General features: G+C 47.4%; 1 protein-coding gene across 3 annotated transcripts in view; it reads right to left on the minus strand.

Annotated features, from left to right (window-relative positions):
• Dpf3 (double PHD fingers 3) overlaps positions 1 to 17,098 on the minus strand; it is a 260,400-nt gene that overhangs the window by 73,933 nt on the left and 169,369 nt on the right. For all 3 annotated transcript variants that reach the window (XM_051196287.1, XM_051196286.1, XM_051196285.1), the window contains exon 7: positions 3,131 to 3,268. In XM_051196287.1, the coding sequence (XP_051052244.1) occupies positions 3,131 to 3,268 (138 nt within the window). The remainder of the gene's footprint in view (positions 1 to 3,130; positions 3,269 to 17,098) is intronic.

A 17,098-nucleotide genomic window follows, 5' to 3' on the forward strand; every position in this document is an offset into this window, starting at 1 on the left:
GACTTAGCAGACTTCCTAGAGGAGGCCTTACCCTCTCCCTGGAGCAGATGGGAGGGGGCGAGTGGGAGGAAAGGAGGGGTGGAGAACCGGGATTGGAATGTAAAAAAGATATTAGGAAAAAAAGAAGTGTGTGTCTCATCATCAGGGTGAAAAAGGAAGGAAGATGGGGAGGGGCTGGAGCACGTTGCTCACCCACAAGCCCACAGGTGATGGAGACAAGCATGGGTCAAGTCTCCGTGTATAAAAAGGAAAGGCACAGTTTCCTTACTAAGCAAGCCCATGTGAACTCCCAGGGATAACACCTAACTAAGCAGGACACATGCCTCCTGACAATTTCACATTTGAGATCCTGGTGAAAAGAGCAAAGACTATCTATCAGTGCTGGTCACAGAAGTCTACTTGGAGGGGACCTCAGGAGTTGGCTGGGGGAGGGAGAGGCTGTCTCTTGTTTATTGTTGTTGCCAAGACTTTGCACATGTACACACCACCACCTGCTCTGGACACTATAGAAGTGGGAAAAACACAGCTCAAAGAAAAAGCTGTCAAAGCACTACAAAACAGGATTCCTTACACGGGAACAAGTGGCCAGGCATTGAGGAGCGAGAAAGAAAGCTAAAGACACTTTGCAGAGAGAACAAATCACTAATCTGTGCTTTCCATAGAACACCTAAAACCAAAGATCTTTTCCAGCCGCTTCCTGGTAGGAGGCCACAGCTCCTTGTGGCTTCCTAGACACTTAGACCAGAGAAAGGAAAGAGGAGAGAGGAAAATGGCATTGGCAGAGCTGCCTCAACACAGACAGGCTTCTTCCCTGACAGAAAAGGCAAGCTCTCCCAAAGGGCAGGCAGAGAGCTGGGTGTCACAGATACTCGGGATCTGGTGCAGAAAGAGCGAAGCCACCCCCCTCCTCCAGCCCTGCTTCCCAGATTCTGCCCAGATGGCAATAGGAGGTGAGAAAACAGGGGTCTGTCACATGAAAAGCTTGAACCCTCAAAGTTGGAAACACATTAATGTCACAGAATGCATTTTCGCCAACTCCCAATTCCTATATTGCAGCTTAACCTCTGGTACTTTGGCATTTAGTTCTATTGAAGACAGAGATTGGTGAAGAAGTAATCAAAGTGCTGGAGAGATGGCTCAGTGGTGATGGAGTGCACCGCTCTTGCTCAGTTGCCAGAGCTCACACAGGATGGCTCACAACCACCTGTAACTCCAGCTTCAGGGATCCGATGCCCTCTTCTGGCCTCTACAGGCACTGTACTCGTGTATACAACACACACACACACACACACACACACACACACACACACACACACGATTTAAAGTGAAGGTAAATCCTAAGAAGAAGAGGAGGAAAAGGAGGAGAAAAAGCAAATGCAGAGGTCAAGTTTGTTAAGTGAGCCAGGGAGACAGCGCAGCTGATAAAGCGGTTGTCATAAAGACATAAGGACCTAAGTTTAGATACCACCCCCCACACACACACCCATGCACAAAGGTGGAAATGGTTGCGTGCACCTATAATCCCAGAGCTGGTGAGGCAGACACAAGTGACCTCTGGAGGGCTCCACAGCCAGTCTTGCCAAATCAATAAATTTCATGTTCAGTGAGGGACTTGGTCTCAAAAAACTGAGGTGAAAACCAACTGAGAGTACATGCAAGTGCAACAGACAGACAGACAGACAGACAGACAGACACACATACACACACACACACACACACACACACACACACACACACACACACAATGCAGCTATTATACTGGGTCCTGCCTGGTGATCTTATAAGAGACCGCAGAGCATGTGTGTACACAGAGAAAAGGGCAGAGCTGCCAGAGGACAGCCATTTGCAAGCCAAGGAGAGATGTATCTGGAAACAATGACAGTGCCTTGACCTTGGCTTCTCCAGCCCCCAGAACCATGAGAAACTAATTGCTGTAGTTTAAGACTCCTGGTCTGAGGTATTTTGTGGTGCCAGTCACAGCACACTGTGGCACATGACCAGTGAACATGGGGCACAGGCCAGGGAGAACAACACGCAAAGGCCTTGGCCAGGGGTTGTGCTCATGGTTTCAGAGATGTGATAAAGTGCCCATCTGTCATTGGTCACATAAGCCGAGATACTCAGCTACACGGGAGTCACCTTTAAATTCAGAATCTGGCCACTTTTAACAGTCAGATTCTTGTTCACTTTAAGAATGTAGACCAGGGATGGAAAATTAGTTCAGTGGTTGGGAGCACTTATTTCTCTTCCAGAGGACCCAGGTTCAATTCCCAGCGCTCACTTGGTGGCTCACAACCACCAGGCACTTCCGTCTCAGGGATCGGACACAGCCTTCTGACTTCAGTAGGCACTGCACATGCAAGTGGCAAACATGCATACATGCAGGCAAAAGCTAATCTAAATGAAAAAAGGTGTTTAGAAACATATACCAACCAATCCTATAAACAAAACAAAGTCCACAACAAAGGTGCATAAATAACCCCTCCCTCCAGTGATCTCAGGATGACCCAGACCTTGAAGCAAGCTCAACAGATTCCATGACTGCATCCTGCTTGAGGCTTTTGTCATCCCAGAAACCATAATGGATGGGAGAAAGCCGGTCAAGTGGAGAATGCCTAGCCCCCTTTTTATTCCTAGGTCATAACTGCAAGTTAAAAAAGGAAAAAAAGAATAGAAACACAAATCTGCAGGATCACTTTCACACATCCATCCAGATGATAGGAGAGCTCTGAACCCAAAGTAGTGACCCATGCAGGAAAACCAGAGCAATTAACCAGGAAACATCAATCACTCCAACAGCTGTGAGTGGCTCTTCTGAAGCCGAGGGAATGATGGACAGGTCTGGCATGTGACAGTTGCCAGGTGAGGACACTCCCTTTTTACTGGACATTTACACCCCACCTCTGTCCCGAGACAAGGCTGATCACATACACTCTGACCTACTTACTCTTAGCTGGCTGCTCAGTTCAGCCATAGGTGTGGTGGCTGGCTGAGTTTAGGAATCAATTTACTGCAGAACACCAAGCCCCATCAGTTGTTACTGCCAGAAGATACCAGAACGGAAAGAAAGCTTGTTCCCCACGCTATCTGCCCCATCCCTCACTCCCAAACATTACAAGCGGGGACTCACGTCTGTGGTTCTCATTTCTGTGATTAGGCGGGGACCGGGTGTCCTGGTCTTGGGCTTCATCTCCCTCCTCGCTGGCCAGATGAGTGTGAGCATAGTGGTAGCTGAGTCCCGGCCTGTTCTTGTAGCGTTTGCCACAGACTAGGGAGGAAAAGAGAAAAAAATTATGGACAATGTGAGCAATTTCTGTGGTCACTCTCTCACACTTCAAGGCAACAGTCCCCAGCTGTCCACACCAGAGCCAGGTTTCCCTTTAAAGGTACCTCCCACCCTCAGACCCATGCCCCTGTAACCACATGGCTTGTGTATGCGGAAGAGGTATAAGAGCACAGACGCCAAGCGTTGTGTAAGCTCTACCATTCTGCCTGCAAGACCCTGAGCTAATGAACTACTGTGTGTCTCCGTTGCTTTAGAGATAAAATGGGGATGATAGCAGTAGGAACGCATTACTGACACCCAGCCCAGAGTACTCAGGCAAGCATTGTTTGACTGTGTGTCTGTTATGGTGCTAGGTATGCTAAGCAAGAGCTTCATCCCTGAGCCACATGCCCAGCCTTAACAAGGAACTTCAAATGGTACTGAGCACACAAGGGGGATTATCGCATAACTCTGCAGCTATCGCCGGACGCTTATGCAGTCCAGTGACTTCTGTCACTAATGAGGTAAATGAGGCCCAGCAGCACTAAGTGACACACATGGAACACAACAGTAGAGGTCTCCTGGATTCCTCTTCCCATCTGCTGCTCTGTGGCTGAGTCTGTACATACAAAGTAGCAAATTTTCCATGTATCACCCTACGATTTATGCCAGGAGAATGTGCCCTACTCTCACCACAAACACAATGAGACTGAGGCATCCTGGTAGCTGCAGTAGCCAAGAGCTTGTGACCTCAATAGGCCAATTAGCCTCTGGCACCAGTTTAAGACAAAAGGCAACTAGTAACACTAATATGGCATCTTAGAAGCAAGAATAGAGGGGGTTACTCAGTACACTGGATGCTCAGGGTATAGAGAGCAAAAGGCAGGCAAAGTGACCTCGGGCCAGAACACCAGCCATGCCTCCCCACACTCAGCCCAGACCCCAGGCTTTGAGGGATGGGGTTGCCAAGAGCAGAAGCTTCTTAGAGCCAGTAAAACTATGACCCCAGATGCTCATCTTCCCTTCACTCCAAATGCTCATTTTCGTCTCCCCCGGTGTTCATCCTCCTCTCCCCCTGATGCTCATCCTCCTCTCCCCGCAATGCTCATCTTTCTCTCCCTCCAAATGCTCATTTTCCTCTCTCCAAATATCGTCTTCTCCCTCCAAATGCTCATTTTCCTCTCCACACAATGCTCATCCTCCCCCTCCATGCTCATCCTCCTCTCCCTCCAAGCAGGACAAGCCTGATGGACTCTTGGACTCTGATGGAGCACTGGGGGATGGGCTGGTTCTGAGGGATTTGCCCTTCTCCCAGATCACTGGTCCCAGAGAACATAAATCCTTCATAGTGAAGAAGAGCAGGACTTCAGCATCAGACCTGGGTTCAAATCACAGTTCTAGGTATCCAAATTCAGTGGTTGTGACCTTCACTCTATGACAAGAGCAGTTAGGTACTGCCATAAGGACTTCTCACAGCTGACCAAAATTCATTTTGAGTAACAGCTAGGGCAATCACTTTAAATGGCAGAATCAGGCATCTCCTATTTTGATAAGGTTAGATCTAGCTAATTTTTAGCCTTTATTACATTTAAGCATTTCTTATTATTACTGTCTTAGAGTCTTATTATAGGAAACTTTTATCAACTGTCTTTTAAGTGTCTCTAATACAGATGTCTCTTTGGTTTGTGGATATGGTGAAATTAGGTTGATTTCCTAATATTTCCTATTATCGAACCATTCTTGCATTCCTACAGCACTATCCATTTGGTCAGAGTGTATTATTCATTTGATATAATGCTGGATTCAACTTGATAATATTGCATCTGAACTCAGACTCATAGAGCTATAATTTTTTAACTATCTTTATCAGGGTTAAATTTTATAGGTATGTCAACTTCCAAAAAAATGAATGGGCAAGTTTTGCTATGTAAAATTGGATAAGAAACGTAATCTCTCTGTCTTTTCTCTGGAAAAAGATATAATACCTTGAGGATTAATTAAAAGAATCATAAATAGTATTTGTAAAGAATCTCATCTAGTCTAACATAATAGATGTTCAATAAGTGGTAGGTAATGGACAAGAGATGCCAGTCTTGTTTATCACATCTTAAGATTTGAACCTCACAAAAGGAAACTTGGGTCCCTTGTACCATGCTGTGGAATCTGGCCATTGGTTCAACTTCCTTGATAAGAGTTTGAAATTCAAGCTGATGACCTAATAACTGTAAGTTCTAGCTCTCCTCTCTCTCTCTCTCTCTCTCTCTCTCTCTCTCTCTCTCTCTCTCTCTCTCTCTCTGTGTGTGTGTGTGTGTGTGTGTGTGTCTTTCTCAAAACAAACTGAAATGGTGCCTTGCATCTGAGTCCCATGTGACTTAGAAAGCAGGACATAAAGAGGCCCCTGAGGTATACTCTATGCCTGCTTGTGGCTTTTCCATTTAACCTTTTAAATGATCTGAGGTCAATAAGCAACAAATTACAGAGCCATTGGATATGAGTCTGCTTAGTTGCCACACACTGTTGTTGAGGAATACATGTCTATTCAAAGTAGAGCAGCTTTCAGTATTTGCACAAGACAGACTGGACCCTCCATAGATGCACTCCTGGTCCCAAGTGAGCTATTTATGCATTCCAGGGTCAACCATTGCTTTTTTTTTTTTTTTCCTTAATCATAGAATTTCAAGATCTTAACGGTCACTTAGACTAACAACCCTCTAATATTATTTCCACAAATACTCTAAAAGCCTGTTGGGAGACTCCAGGGATGGGAACTCACTGCCCTTCAAAGCAGTTGCCCCTCCCCTGGACTTCTTGACTTAGGGCCCTGTCTATACCCGCAGTCTTCCCTTCAAGGTGGTTTTCTATTGGCTTCTCTGATAGTCACCACTCCACCTCATCGGCTACCATGAACAGTCTACAAAACATATTTGTTGAGTGGCTGATAAATGGCCATAGAAGCACTTGTGGGGGGGGGGGGTAAGAGCCAGGAATGGAGGCAAGCCTACATCTATCCACACTAATCTCATACTAATGGCTCTTAAAGCCTACAAGCTAAACCCAAGAGAGACCATCCACTTCCTCTCCTTACTGCAGAGTGATACTTTGGGGAACAAATTCTTTTGCTAGAATGCAGATTCTCAACATGTGGTGCCCAGACCAGCATTGCCAGGATCACCTGGGGACTTGTTACTGAAGCAATTCTCAGGTGCCACCCCACCCCCCGATCAAGCTATTAGCACCCAGCCATCTGCTTAGCAAACCAGAGACCTCGGATTATCATGGAACTCACTAAAGCTTGAGAAGACCTCACTCTGACCAACTTGGTCTATCTACCCTCCTGGTGTGTGGGTGTGGGGTGGAGCCCACCTGGAGGCAGGTGATTGGCCACTAGAAGTTCCAGATCCAGGGAGTTCAGGGAGGTGTCCTGGAAGCCAGACTCCTTCACAAAGTGCCTTAGATTGCTGGAGCCTCATCCTTTATGGCTCATTCGAACAGTGTGCTTCCTTCATCACCAGACCCTCAATTCAACAATACATTTATTAAATGATAATATATGTTAGCCCGGTGGCACCAAAAAGGATGAAGACAATGGGACCAGGATCCCGCTCCTCAGATAGTCCTCAGTCTAAGCAAACAGTATGTACCTTATAAAGGAGAGACAGAATGTGACTGGCTGGATGAGGAGGCTGGCTGAGAAGGGTATCTGAGAGGAGCAACAGATGGCCTGAGCTAGGGAAGATGGTTTCCTAGGGTAAGAACCCCTTGACAGGAGAGCATGAGATGAACAAGACCTCACCTAAGCTCCAGAATGCATCCACCGAGCACCCCAGGGGTACTGGGAGGCCTTTGAGAAAGTTGCAGCCAAGAACGGGGTGGGGTTGAGGGGTTTGAATCCATCCTGGCAAGAAGGGACCAGGGGGACCAATGGAGGAGTTTAGCCTGAAGAATATCTTAATCTGCCTCACATATTAACATACTCCTTGCAAGATAAATTTGAAGGGGGCAGGACACTGTTTGCCTTGCTGATGGGTGAAAAAATATATGGCCTTATAGGTGAAAATGAATTATGGGGAGAGAGGTTCAAGATAGACGCTTGTAGAAGAGGGTGTTAGAATGCACCGAGGTACCAACTAACATGGCTGTCTCTGATGTGCACCACCTAACCTGGCTCATCTGGCACCAGGTCCTGCCTCCTTCTTTGCCTCCCTGCTTGTTTCCTCCTTACCAGAAAGCCTTTGAGCATGCTCACCCCTGTCTAGCCTGTCCCCACCCCTGTTTGCCTGATGAGCATCTAATCATCCTTTAGCTCGTAGTTCTAATGCCCTTCCCCAGGGAGGTCCTGCCAATCATCAGGACCCTGGTGTTCACCTTCCTGGGACTAATCCACATCATTCCTACAGGCAGCTGTGAGACAGACCCTGTACATTCACAGACACTACGTGTGCAGTGGCCAGCATGGGGTCTGACTATGGCAGGCACTTGGATAGGGGAAGTAATGAAGACTCCCAGATTCCTGACTTGGATGAGTTGTTAGGATATAGGAGAATAAACACATTTAAGAGAGAAAGAAATGTGACTGGGCTATAGTCACAGTGGCACTGGGGTTACAGTGTTGTGGCAGACCAAGGGAAACTGTGGAGAGAACAACAGAGGCGGTCCCAGGAAAGAACCTGGGGAACACCAGATTCCTTTTTAAAACTGCTGAGAGCCGGAAGAATACTCCACAGGAGGAGGGCTTCAGGACTGAAGCAGCATCAGCATCAAGGCCCCCCCCCCCTCCCCGGCCACCACAGCTCCTGCCGTCACTTCCTGAGTACTCCTCATAGGCTGGGACTCTGAGTACAACAAGCAAAAACACGCCCACGGTAACTCACATCCTCACTGAGGTGACTTGAGTGTCCCCTGCCATGGTCTCCAGCATTTAAGCACTTGCTGGTGGTACTATTTTGGAGGCTTAAGAGGTGTGGCTTTGCTGGAGGAAGTACATCAATAGCGGGTGGGCTTTGAGGTTTAAAAGCTTCAAGCCATTTCAAATTCGCTCTCTCTGCTATGTTCTAGATGTGAGTTCTCACCTCCTGCTGCCATGCCTACTACCTGCTTACCACGACTCCCTGCCAAGATGGACTCATAACCCTCTGCAACTATAAACCCAAATAAACTCTTGCTTGGCTGTGGTGTTATGTGACAGCAACAGTAACTTATACACCTGTCCTTAAAAGTAAGTAAACTCGGGCTTAGAGGCGAGGGTAATAAGTAAGGCCAAAAGTGATGGAGACTGAGGGTCGGGGTAGGAGGGCATTACATCTGGCCCCTGGGAGGCCACCACAGCAAGCAAATGATCTATGGCCTTCTGGAGGATGCGATGCAGATGGCTGGCATGCTCCAGGAAATGAGGGATCAGCAAAGGGCTAATAGACTACTCCTTCCTGCAGAACTGTAGGAGGAGACAGGCAGCTGGTGGAAGAAGAGGATGTCGGATGAGGAGAGGGGTGTACTGATTGGTCAGGGTGGTCACTAGCTGAAGGGAGGTGGCAGTGGGGGAAGCAGCTCAAAAGGTAAAGTTAGGAGGAACTGGAGTTGATGGAGACGATACTGAACTCCAAACAAAGCTGCTAACTCTAAGACTCAGTCTTTCAAATGATATCATCACGGGGTGAAAGAAGTTCAGACTCTGATTTATTCTTATGGAATTGCAATGGAATCAGAGTACAACCTTTCTATGGGAAGGAGTGCTTTAGTCCTGCTCTGACTGCCTTGGACAGGCTAGAGATGATGATACCGTCTGACCTCCTGACTTTAATACTGCTTTGCAGTCATCTCTCCAAACACTAGGGGCCAACTTCATAAGCAAGTGATCTGGCCAATCAGAAAGAGCCTCTCATTGGATTTCATGTTCTGTGGCCACCATCTTGAAATACTTCCTATAGATTCCTCAAGGGCCTCTGTGTGTGTGTGTGTGTGTGTGTGTGTGTGTGTGTGTGTGTTTGCACATACTCCATGGCCTGGAACTCATTATAGGGCAGATTGGCTAGCCAGTGAGCCCCAGGAACATCTGTCTATATGCCCAGTGCTGAGATTATCAGCACACACTACCACACCTAGCATTTTACATGGATTCCATAAATCAAACTCAGGTCCTTATGCTTGCAGAGCAAACAGCTAAGCTCTCTCCTTTCCTCTCTCTCTCTCTCTCCCCCTCTCTCTCTCTTCCTCTCCCTCTCTCTCTCTTCCTCTCTCTTCCTCTCCCTCTCTCTCTCTCTGGTCCCTCTGGTTCTTATCTTACACTGAAAATCTGGGCGTGGAGATGTGGGAATAAGTAACTCCAACTGCAAGCCTAAAATCCACCAGGGTAAACCTAGACCCCAAGCACCTGAGTCAACAGTGGTTTCCCAGAAGTCTACCTGGGGCCACACACCGGTCACCAGTCCAGTCATCTTTGTCATGGAGGTGGGGGACTGAATAGTTCACATCTGAACAGGGTGGGTTCAGGCTCTGACTGAAACTGCCGACTCCCTGATCCAGGGTAAACTGCCAAACCTCTCTGAAATGGGGCTCACTGTGACAGCACCCCTACCTCACCATAAGAAGGAAGATGTAAGAGAGATGATTTAAAAGAGAATCCTGCCCATGGAATGTATGTCTCAGTCATCGTCAGCTGTCATGGTCTCCCACCGCCATCAAAGGGGCTCAGCAAAGACAATGAAACCCCAAAAGGGAGGGAGCTGGCTGCTTCTCCTCTGAAGTCTGGGCTAATGGTGTAGGGTGGGAAAGAAGGTAAGAAGAAAAATAACATTCTGAAAATAAAGTATTGGCACCATCTGCTCCCCTTTTATCAAGTCAGCAATCCCACTCTGGAAGTAGCTGTGCACGCAGGGAATCAGACTAAGCCCCAAAACTGCTGAAGCATGCAGACAGGGCTGAACCCCCATCTCCCCACTACAGTTTCCTTCCCTGGGGCCCACTCCTCTGCATCACACGCCTCTGCAGCCATCACCCCTGGGACCAGTCAGCCCCATCTGCGCACAGCCTAAGGTCCCTTCTTTTCACCTTGGCAAACAAGCACCTGGATTTTGTGTTCCTGGCACCGCACATGTGGAGAGAAATGGCCGCTACAAGGGAAGTCCAGCTTGCCTCCCTCTCTCTCCTTCCCCCTGGGGCGGATCCATCTGTCAAGCTGCAGAAATAGCTTTGCCCACATTCCTGGTCCAAAGCTGGGTCCTCCACATGGGACCTCCAGGCTAGAGTTACGCATGCCATCAGTGTCCCAGAGCAGGGACGGCACGTCCCCTATCCCCCTTAGTCCTACTCCAATCGTTGTCTGGGGCTGGATGGGGGTGGTGGGGTTGGCAGTTTGTGTGAACAAAGCCGGCTGCAGCAGACAGCAGAACCCTTCCTGCCCGGGAGAAGCGGCTGCCTTCCCTACTGATAACTTAATGACTCTGGCACATTTTCATCAGCCCAACTTGGAGCACGCAGTGGGTATCTGAGCCAGTGGTTCCCAGAGACTGAAAGCAGTGACTGAAAGCAATTACGGGATGAGTGTCCAAGAGACAAAGCCTAGGCCTTGGGAGCCACAAGCCGCATCACATTCCCAGTGTCTGCTCGTGGCACAGACACACAGCTCCTTCTCTCTATAGCTCAACTCCTCAAATCACAGCACCCAGCATTTGCTGGTAGCTCAAGGGCATCATAACTATAGACAATCAGGCAGCTCCAATCCCTACCCAGAGTCTTACCCCAGTCACAAGGCAGAGATCCCATTCTATAGGCAATGAACCTGAGTCTAGGAAAGGGTATGACTCACCAAATGGCAAATCCAGGATTCAAACTTTGGTCTATCTGCCTTTGGAGAATCTAGCTGGAAGTGCCCCATGTATTTTCTGCTGCCTGGGGCTGACCTCCATAGCTTGCTTCTCTCAGGGCCCTCATTCTGCATCTGGCAATTTGCCAGGAAGAAGCAGATGCAGGAGGATGGAGGGTGAGAAGGGTAAGGTAGGGCTTGCACCCTGCTCTTTTATTCTGATGGACCATCATAATCATGATGTCACCATATTCCCTTCTGCTCAGTCCTTCATTGTGGAGCCCTCACCCTGCAGGATCTTTTTTTTTTTTTTTTTTAAGTTTTTAAATATGTTTTTTTTTTTTCTTTATTATTTTTCACCCTGCAGGATCTCACACATACCATTTGATCAGAAGAACCATACATTACCAGGCTGCTTGGTGGACATTTGGAGCTTCCCACACCTTGCCAGCATGCTGCTTTCTCCTCTCTGCAGTACCATGGGGGGCAGGGCTGGAGGAAAGCCCACGCCCAGTTTCCCAGGTGGGGAGCAGTCAAAGTAAGAAAAGTCCTGTGTGACTCTACAGTAAACGGAGGCAAAAACCCAGGAGAGATGCATTGCAGGCATGTGCTTGTTCATCCCCAAGGACTGTTTTAAATGGCTAGATGTTTCTTAACCACAACAGCTCCAAGGACTCCAAATAAGAGAAATACAAGATTCATACAGGCCCTACACTATTTGCACCTGTAGTTGTACAAGTGGCAAGGAGCCCTCTCTAGCAAGGTCAAGGCTCCTGTCCTTAGGGAGGTCCGCCAAGGCTGGATTCCAGATGATCTGGTTGCCTCCAGGAGCCCTGGGATCCAGTTCCAGCTCTTTTACAAATGCTCTACAAAACAACCCCCATCCCCATGAAAATCTTCCCTGTGAGTCCTCCCCATTCTAGACCCTCATGGTTGTTTCCTCTGGGCCTTGAAAGGTCTATGTGTCCTCTCGGCCATGACAGAAAAATGATAGCTGTCTCTAGCCACAGCACCCACCCAGCTCCCCATCTACCATCTCCCCACCTACCCAGCAAGACCAGCAGCTACACTCCTGGGATATTATTTGTTCTTTCAAACCACCCATGATTCTTATTTTAAACTTAATTCTTTGGATAGGATCACAGGAGCTGAGGGAGTAGTATGTTATCTTGACGTGTGTGTGTGTGTGTGTGTGTGTGTGTTGTTGTTTTTCTGTGTTTTGTTAGTCGTTTGTTGTTTTGTTTGGCTTTTGCCTTGTGTGGTATTTTTTGCGACAAGGTCTCATGTAACATAGGCTAGCCTTGAACTCTCGGTGTATCTAAGACTAGCCTTGAACTCCTGTTTTCTTGCATTCACCTCCTAAGTGCTAGGATCACAGGTATATAGCATCACACTCAGCCAACATCCTGTCTTTTTACAGACACATCTCAAGGCCTGGCATTACCCTTTATCTGCCCCCCTCCCCACCCAGCAAGCCGGTTGGTGACCAAGGGCAGCTGTTGTCCTTATTTTAGGATTTATTAGACGTGAATGTAGCTCCCAGTCAATAGCAGGAAGAAGAGAGAGACACTGCAAGTGTTTCATTTTCAGAATACTGTGTAACGTGCTCATGAGCACCCAGAAGAGAGGTGCAGACAGGCCACGAACCAAACCATGAAGCTTCCTGTCCTACTGAGAAACACCGCAATACAATGCTGGCAATCTGCTATGTGACCTGGGGCAAGTGGCTTCACCCAAGCCTCAGTTTTGCAAAATGAAGGTGATAGGTTTGTACACCACAGAGACTGTGCAAGACCCATGTCAGCACAAGTCAAGAAGGGCAGAGTGTGGAGCCTGGCCCACAGCACAGAGTCTGGAACAATTCATTCCATTTTACAGACTGCTTCCATAGACCTGACAACTCCCGTAATCACAACCAGGGACCCCCCTGTCAGTTTGTATAAATAAATATTTATTAATAATATCCATGAAGCAGGCTAAATAGGCTGTTTTTACACACTCTCATATTGAGCCTTCCTAGACACTCTAGCATTTATATCAGTGTTATTACTTCACAAAGAAATAAAGGTTGGAAGAGGCTTTGGATCATGCCCAAGGTCATGGCTAGGAAATGGCATGGCAAGGACTCAAATCCTGGCCTCCTGATTTCAAGACCATTGTCTTTTCCAAGGCAGTGTCTGAATCCCCATTCTAGTGAGGCCCATGTTAGCATGCCTTTAATTAGCTTGAAAAGTAAAATATAATTCAATTATATAAAAATAATTGAAATAATAAATACAGCAGTCAACATTTCTGGAGAAGGTAAACAGAGGAAAGTAAAAAATCAGACCCAGTTACCACGGAGGCAGCTCCTATCCATCTGTCCACCTGCTAAGCCTGGATGACAACCTGACAAATGTGGAGTTTTATTTGTGAATCCTACACCACCTTGGGGGACTTCTATCACCTTCTGGGAAACCAAAGTCCATTGCATCTGTTAAGACTTCCTGCCTGGATAGTAAAGAGGTTGCCTGAACTGGTCGTCTCCTGTAATCAGATTGGTGACTTCCCTAATTGCCATCAGAGAGCCTTCATCCAGTGACTGATGGAAACAGATGTAGAGATCCATAGCCAAGCACTGGGCCAAGCTCAGGGAATCCTGTTGAAGAGAGGGAGGAAGGGTTGTACGAGCCAGAGGGGTCAAGGTCACCACAAGGGAACCTATAGAAACAGCTAACCTAGGCTTATAGGAGCTCACAGACTCTGGACCAACAGCTGGGGAGCCCACATGGGACTGACCTAGGCCCTCTACATCTGTGTGAACGATGTATAGCTTGTTCTATTTGTGGGACTCCTAGCAGTGGGATCAGGGCCTGTCCCTAATGCTTTGGCTGGCTTTTAGGAACCTATTCCTCATACTGGATTGCCTCACCCAGCCTCAATACAAGGGGAGGAGCCTAGTTAGTCCTACCTCAGTTTGATATGCCATGCTTTGTTGACACCATGGGAGGTCTGCTCCTTTTGGGGAGGCAGGCAGGAGGCATGGGGAGGGAATGAAAGGAGAAGAGGGAGGGGAAGCTGTGGTTTGGATGTAAAATAAATGAAAACATTTAATTATAAAAGAGAGAGAGAAAGACTTCCTGCCTGGGCCTTGGACAGTTCCCCAACTTTCATGGCAAAGTTTCATAGCTCTCCAAATGTCCTTTCCCCTTTCAGAATATTCCAGTTAAGCATCCCTACATGCCTCAGTTACTCAAGCCCAAGATGCTAGGAGTCAACAGTGCCTCTCTCTCTACTCTTAAAGATTCTTCATGCTCTCTGCCTCCTCTCTCTCTCTCTCTCTCTCTCTCTCTCTCTCTCTCTCTCTCTCTCTCTCTCTCTCTGTGTGTGTGTGTGTGTGTGTGTGTGTGTGTGTGTGTGTGTGTATACACATGTGGAAGCCAACTGCTACTATCATTCCCCAAGCATCATCCATTTATTTGGGAAACAGAGCCTCTCACTGGCCTGGAACTTGCCAAACAGGCTAGGTTTACTGGCCAGCAACACCTGTCTCCAACACTAGGATTTCAAGTTTGTGCACCACACCCAGCTTTTTTTTTCAGGTCAGCTCTGGGGATCAAACTTGGGTCCTCAAGTTTCCAAGGCAAATGCTTTACCAACTGAGCCATCTCCACCACCCTTGTGGGTTTTCTGTCACAAGGCCTGCCTTGTTTGCCCCATTCCTTTTGTTCCTGCTCTCGCCGTCATCCAGGATTTTCATCATCGTCTATGTGATTGGGAAGACACCTCATCTTGGGCTCCAGGGATGTCACCTAAATAATCCTACAGATTAACCTTTCTAGACATGTCTCCAGGTTGACAGTGCAATCACCTCCAGACAAGCCTAGCCTGGTGTCCCCATAAGCCTCTCCTGCTATAGACACTCATCACACTACCACATACTCTGCTCTGGACAAGGCAGTCTGTCTCTGTTCCTAGCATGGTCCCTCCTCCAGCTATTCATCAAGGGTTTGGGAATACCACTATGCTAGGTATATGGTGCCAATGGCCCATGACATGATCCTTGCCCCCAGATGGTACACTGTCTAGTCCAAGATGACAAACACACATGCAAACTATGACCAACACGGCTTTAGAGGAAGCCTCATGGAAGGTACACTCAATGCTCCTGTAGGCAGCATCCATGACTGTGAATGAAGGGTGGGAAGAGATCAACAGCTACAATTAAATTCTACATCCCTATTTATTCCCTGTGTGACCCTGGGCATCTTCTCCCGAGTCATTGTCTAGAAAACAGAGGTGACCACCATTTCTATCTCATGACCCTGCTGTGAGAAGGAAACATTCTCACAGAGAAAATTCATAGAACGTTCCAGACCTAGATGACCTCTCTCCACACCTGAATATAAACTCTTCCATCCCTGGAGACAGGAATTAGTTCACTCTGTGCTTATTTAATCTGACTGCCCTCAGGATGTGTCTCTGAGCACAACCCCCTCCCTCCACATACCCACTTCATACTCCTCTGGTCCCTAGAGCATCTAGTATCTGTTCAACTAAATCCTTCCTTGTATGACAAGCCTGGTCCCCCCGGGTATACTAAGAAAGAAGAAATTAAGGTGGGAGGAATATTTCTTCAGATATATCATATCAGTCATCGCAGTTAGCCTGCTCAGTCAGGTCCCCTTCCTGCTTCCACACAGAGGACTTGACACCCATAACAAGTCATCTTCTTCAAGTCCCAGCCAGCAAGCCACAGAACCACAGCATGGCTTCAATCATTTCATTCTGATCAGGGCAGTGTCCAGCCCTCTCACCAGGCTCAGGCTACACACCCCACCATAACCAGTATCAAGCGTTTTAACCTGATGGTTCTGCTTTGAGGAAATAATAAAGCATTATTCAAAGACTGAGCCCTTTAACATTCTATCATGGGTGGAGGAAGAGCTCATGGGAACCCAGCCCTCCCTATGGAGCTACTGGCCACTAATGGGGGAGGGAGAAGACATTTTCTTTAGCAGTATAGCTCTGGAATATGCCCATGATCCTATAATGACCCCTTATCGGGGGTCATGTAGGCAACCCTAATTAAGCTCACTGGGCTAGCAAATACAAATAAAAATGAATAAATGATATGAAAGTAGAAGAGAGGTTAGTTGGAAAGAGATGGATCTGTGGGAGTGAGAAGGGGGATGGGAGGGAGGTAATAGGAGATGGACATGATCAAAATACATTATATCCCTTTGTGAAAAATGCTATAATGAAACCATTATTATGTACAATTAATACCTGCTAATAAAAAAGACAAAACTGTGGGAAGAAATCGCTGCAATGTTGTTAATAATGAACTTACTCTAAGCCAAGTGTTTAGCAAGTTGACTACTGACCGCCAGAAAGATCTTAAGCTGTGGCGTGTCCACATCGGGGATAGTATATGGCCCTAGGATTGCTGCCATAGAAACGTATCTGTTGACATGGAAAGGTAGTATTCACTTGTACTGGTGAGTGGAAGGCAAGAGGGAGGGAGGGATTAAATCCTGATGAATCCTACAAAAACTGCAGCCTGAGTTCCCTTTGAGGACTAAGATGACAGCGGGTTCATTTTCCCCTTTTTGACTTACCTACAGCCTCTGCACAAATACCATTTCCATAGAAGAAAGTTAACTCTCAGAAGTGAAAAGAGCCTGTTAGCATCATGGATAAAAAGGTTCCTATGGATGAGAAAGTAATTCCAGAGGGCACAGGTGGCTATGGTGTCTTGCTCTGAGGGAAGAGTGGGTAAGGTAAGGACATCTGAGAGCAGAGAGGTCAGGGCCAAGCAGCATGGTGGAGAAAACAGGAAGGCAAGGTAGAGGGCATCAAACAGAAACTTCCCAACCCTGCCTCTGGCCAGCCCTGCAGGGACACTGCCACCTACATCCAGAATACAATGACATTTACATATTTAAACAGGCCCAGCTTCCTGAGGACAAATGCATTCCATCTCTAGTGATCCATCCCTCCCACAGGCTCTGCTCCACAAATCAAGTTTCTGGGGCACTGAGCCTCCTCTGCCA

This window comes from Phodopus roborovskii, unplaced genomic scaffold, assembly GCF_943737965.1.
Source record: "Phodopus roborovskii unplaced genomic scaffold, PHOROB, whole genome shotgun sequence".
Taxonomy (NCBI): Eukaryota; Metazoa; Chordata; class Mammalia; order Rodentia; family Cricetidae; genus Phodopus; species Phodopus roborovskii.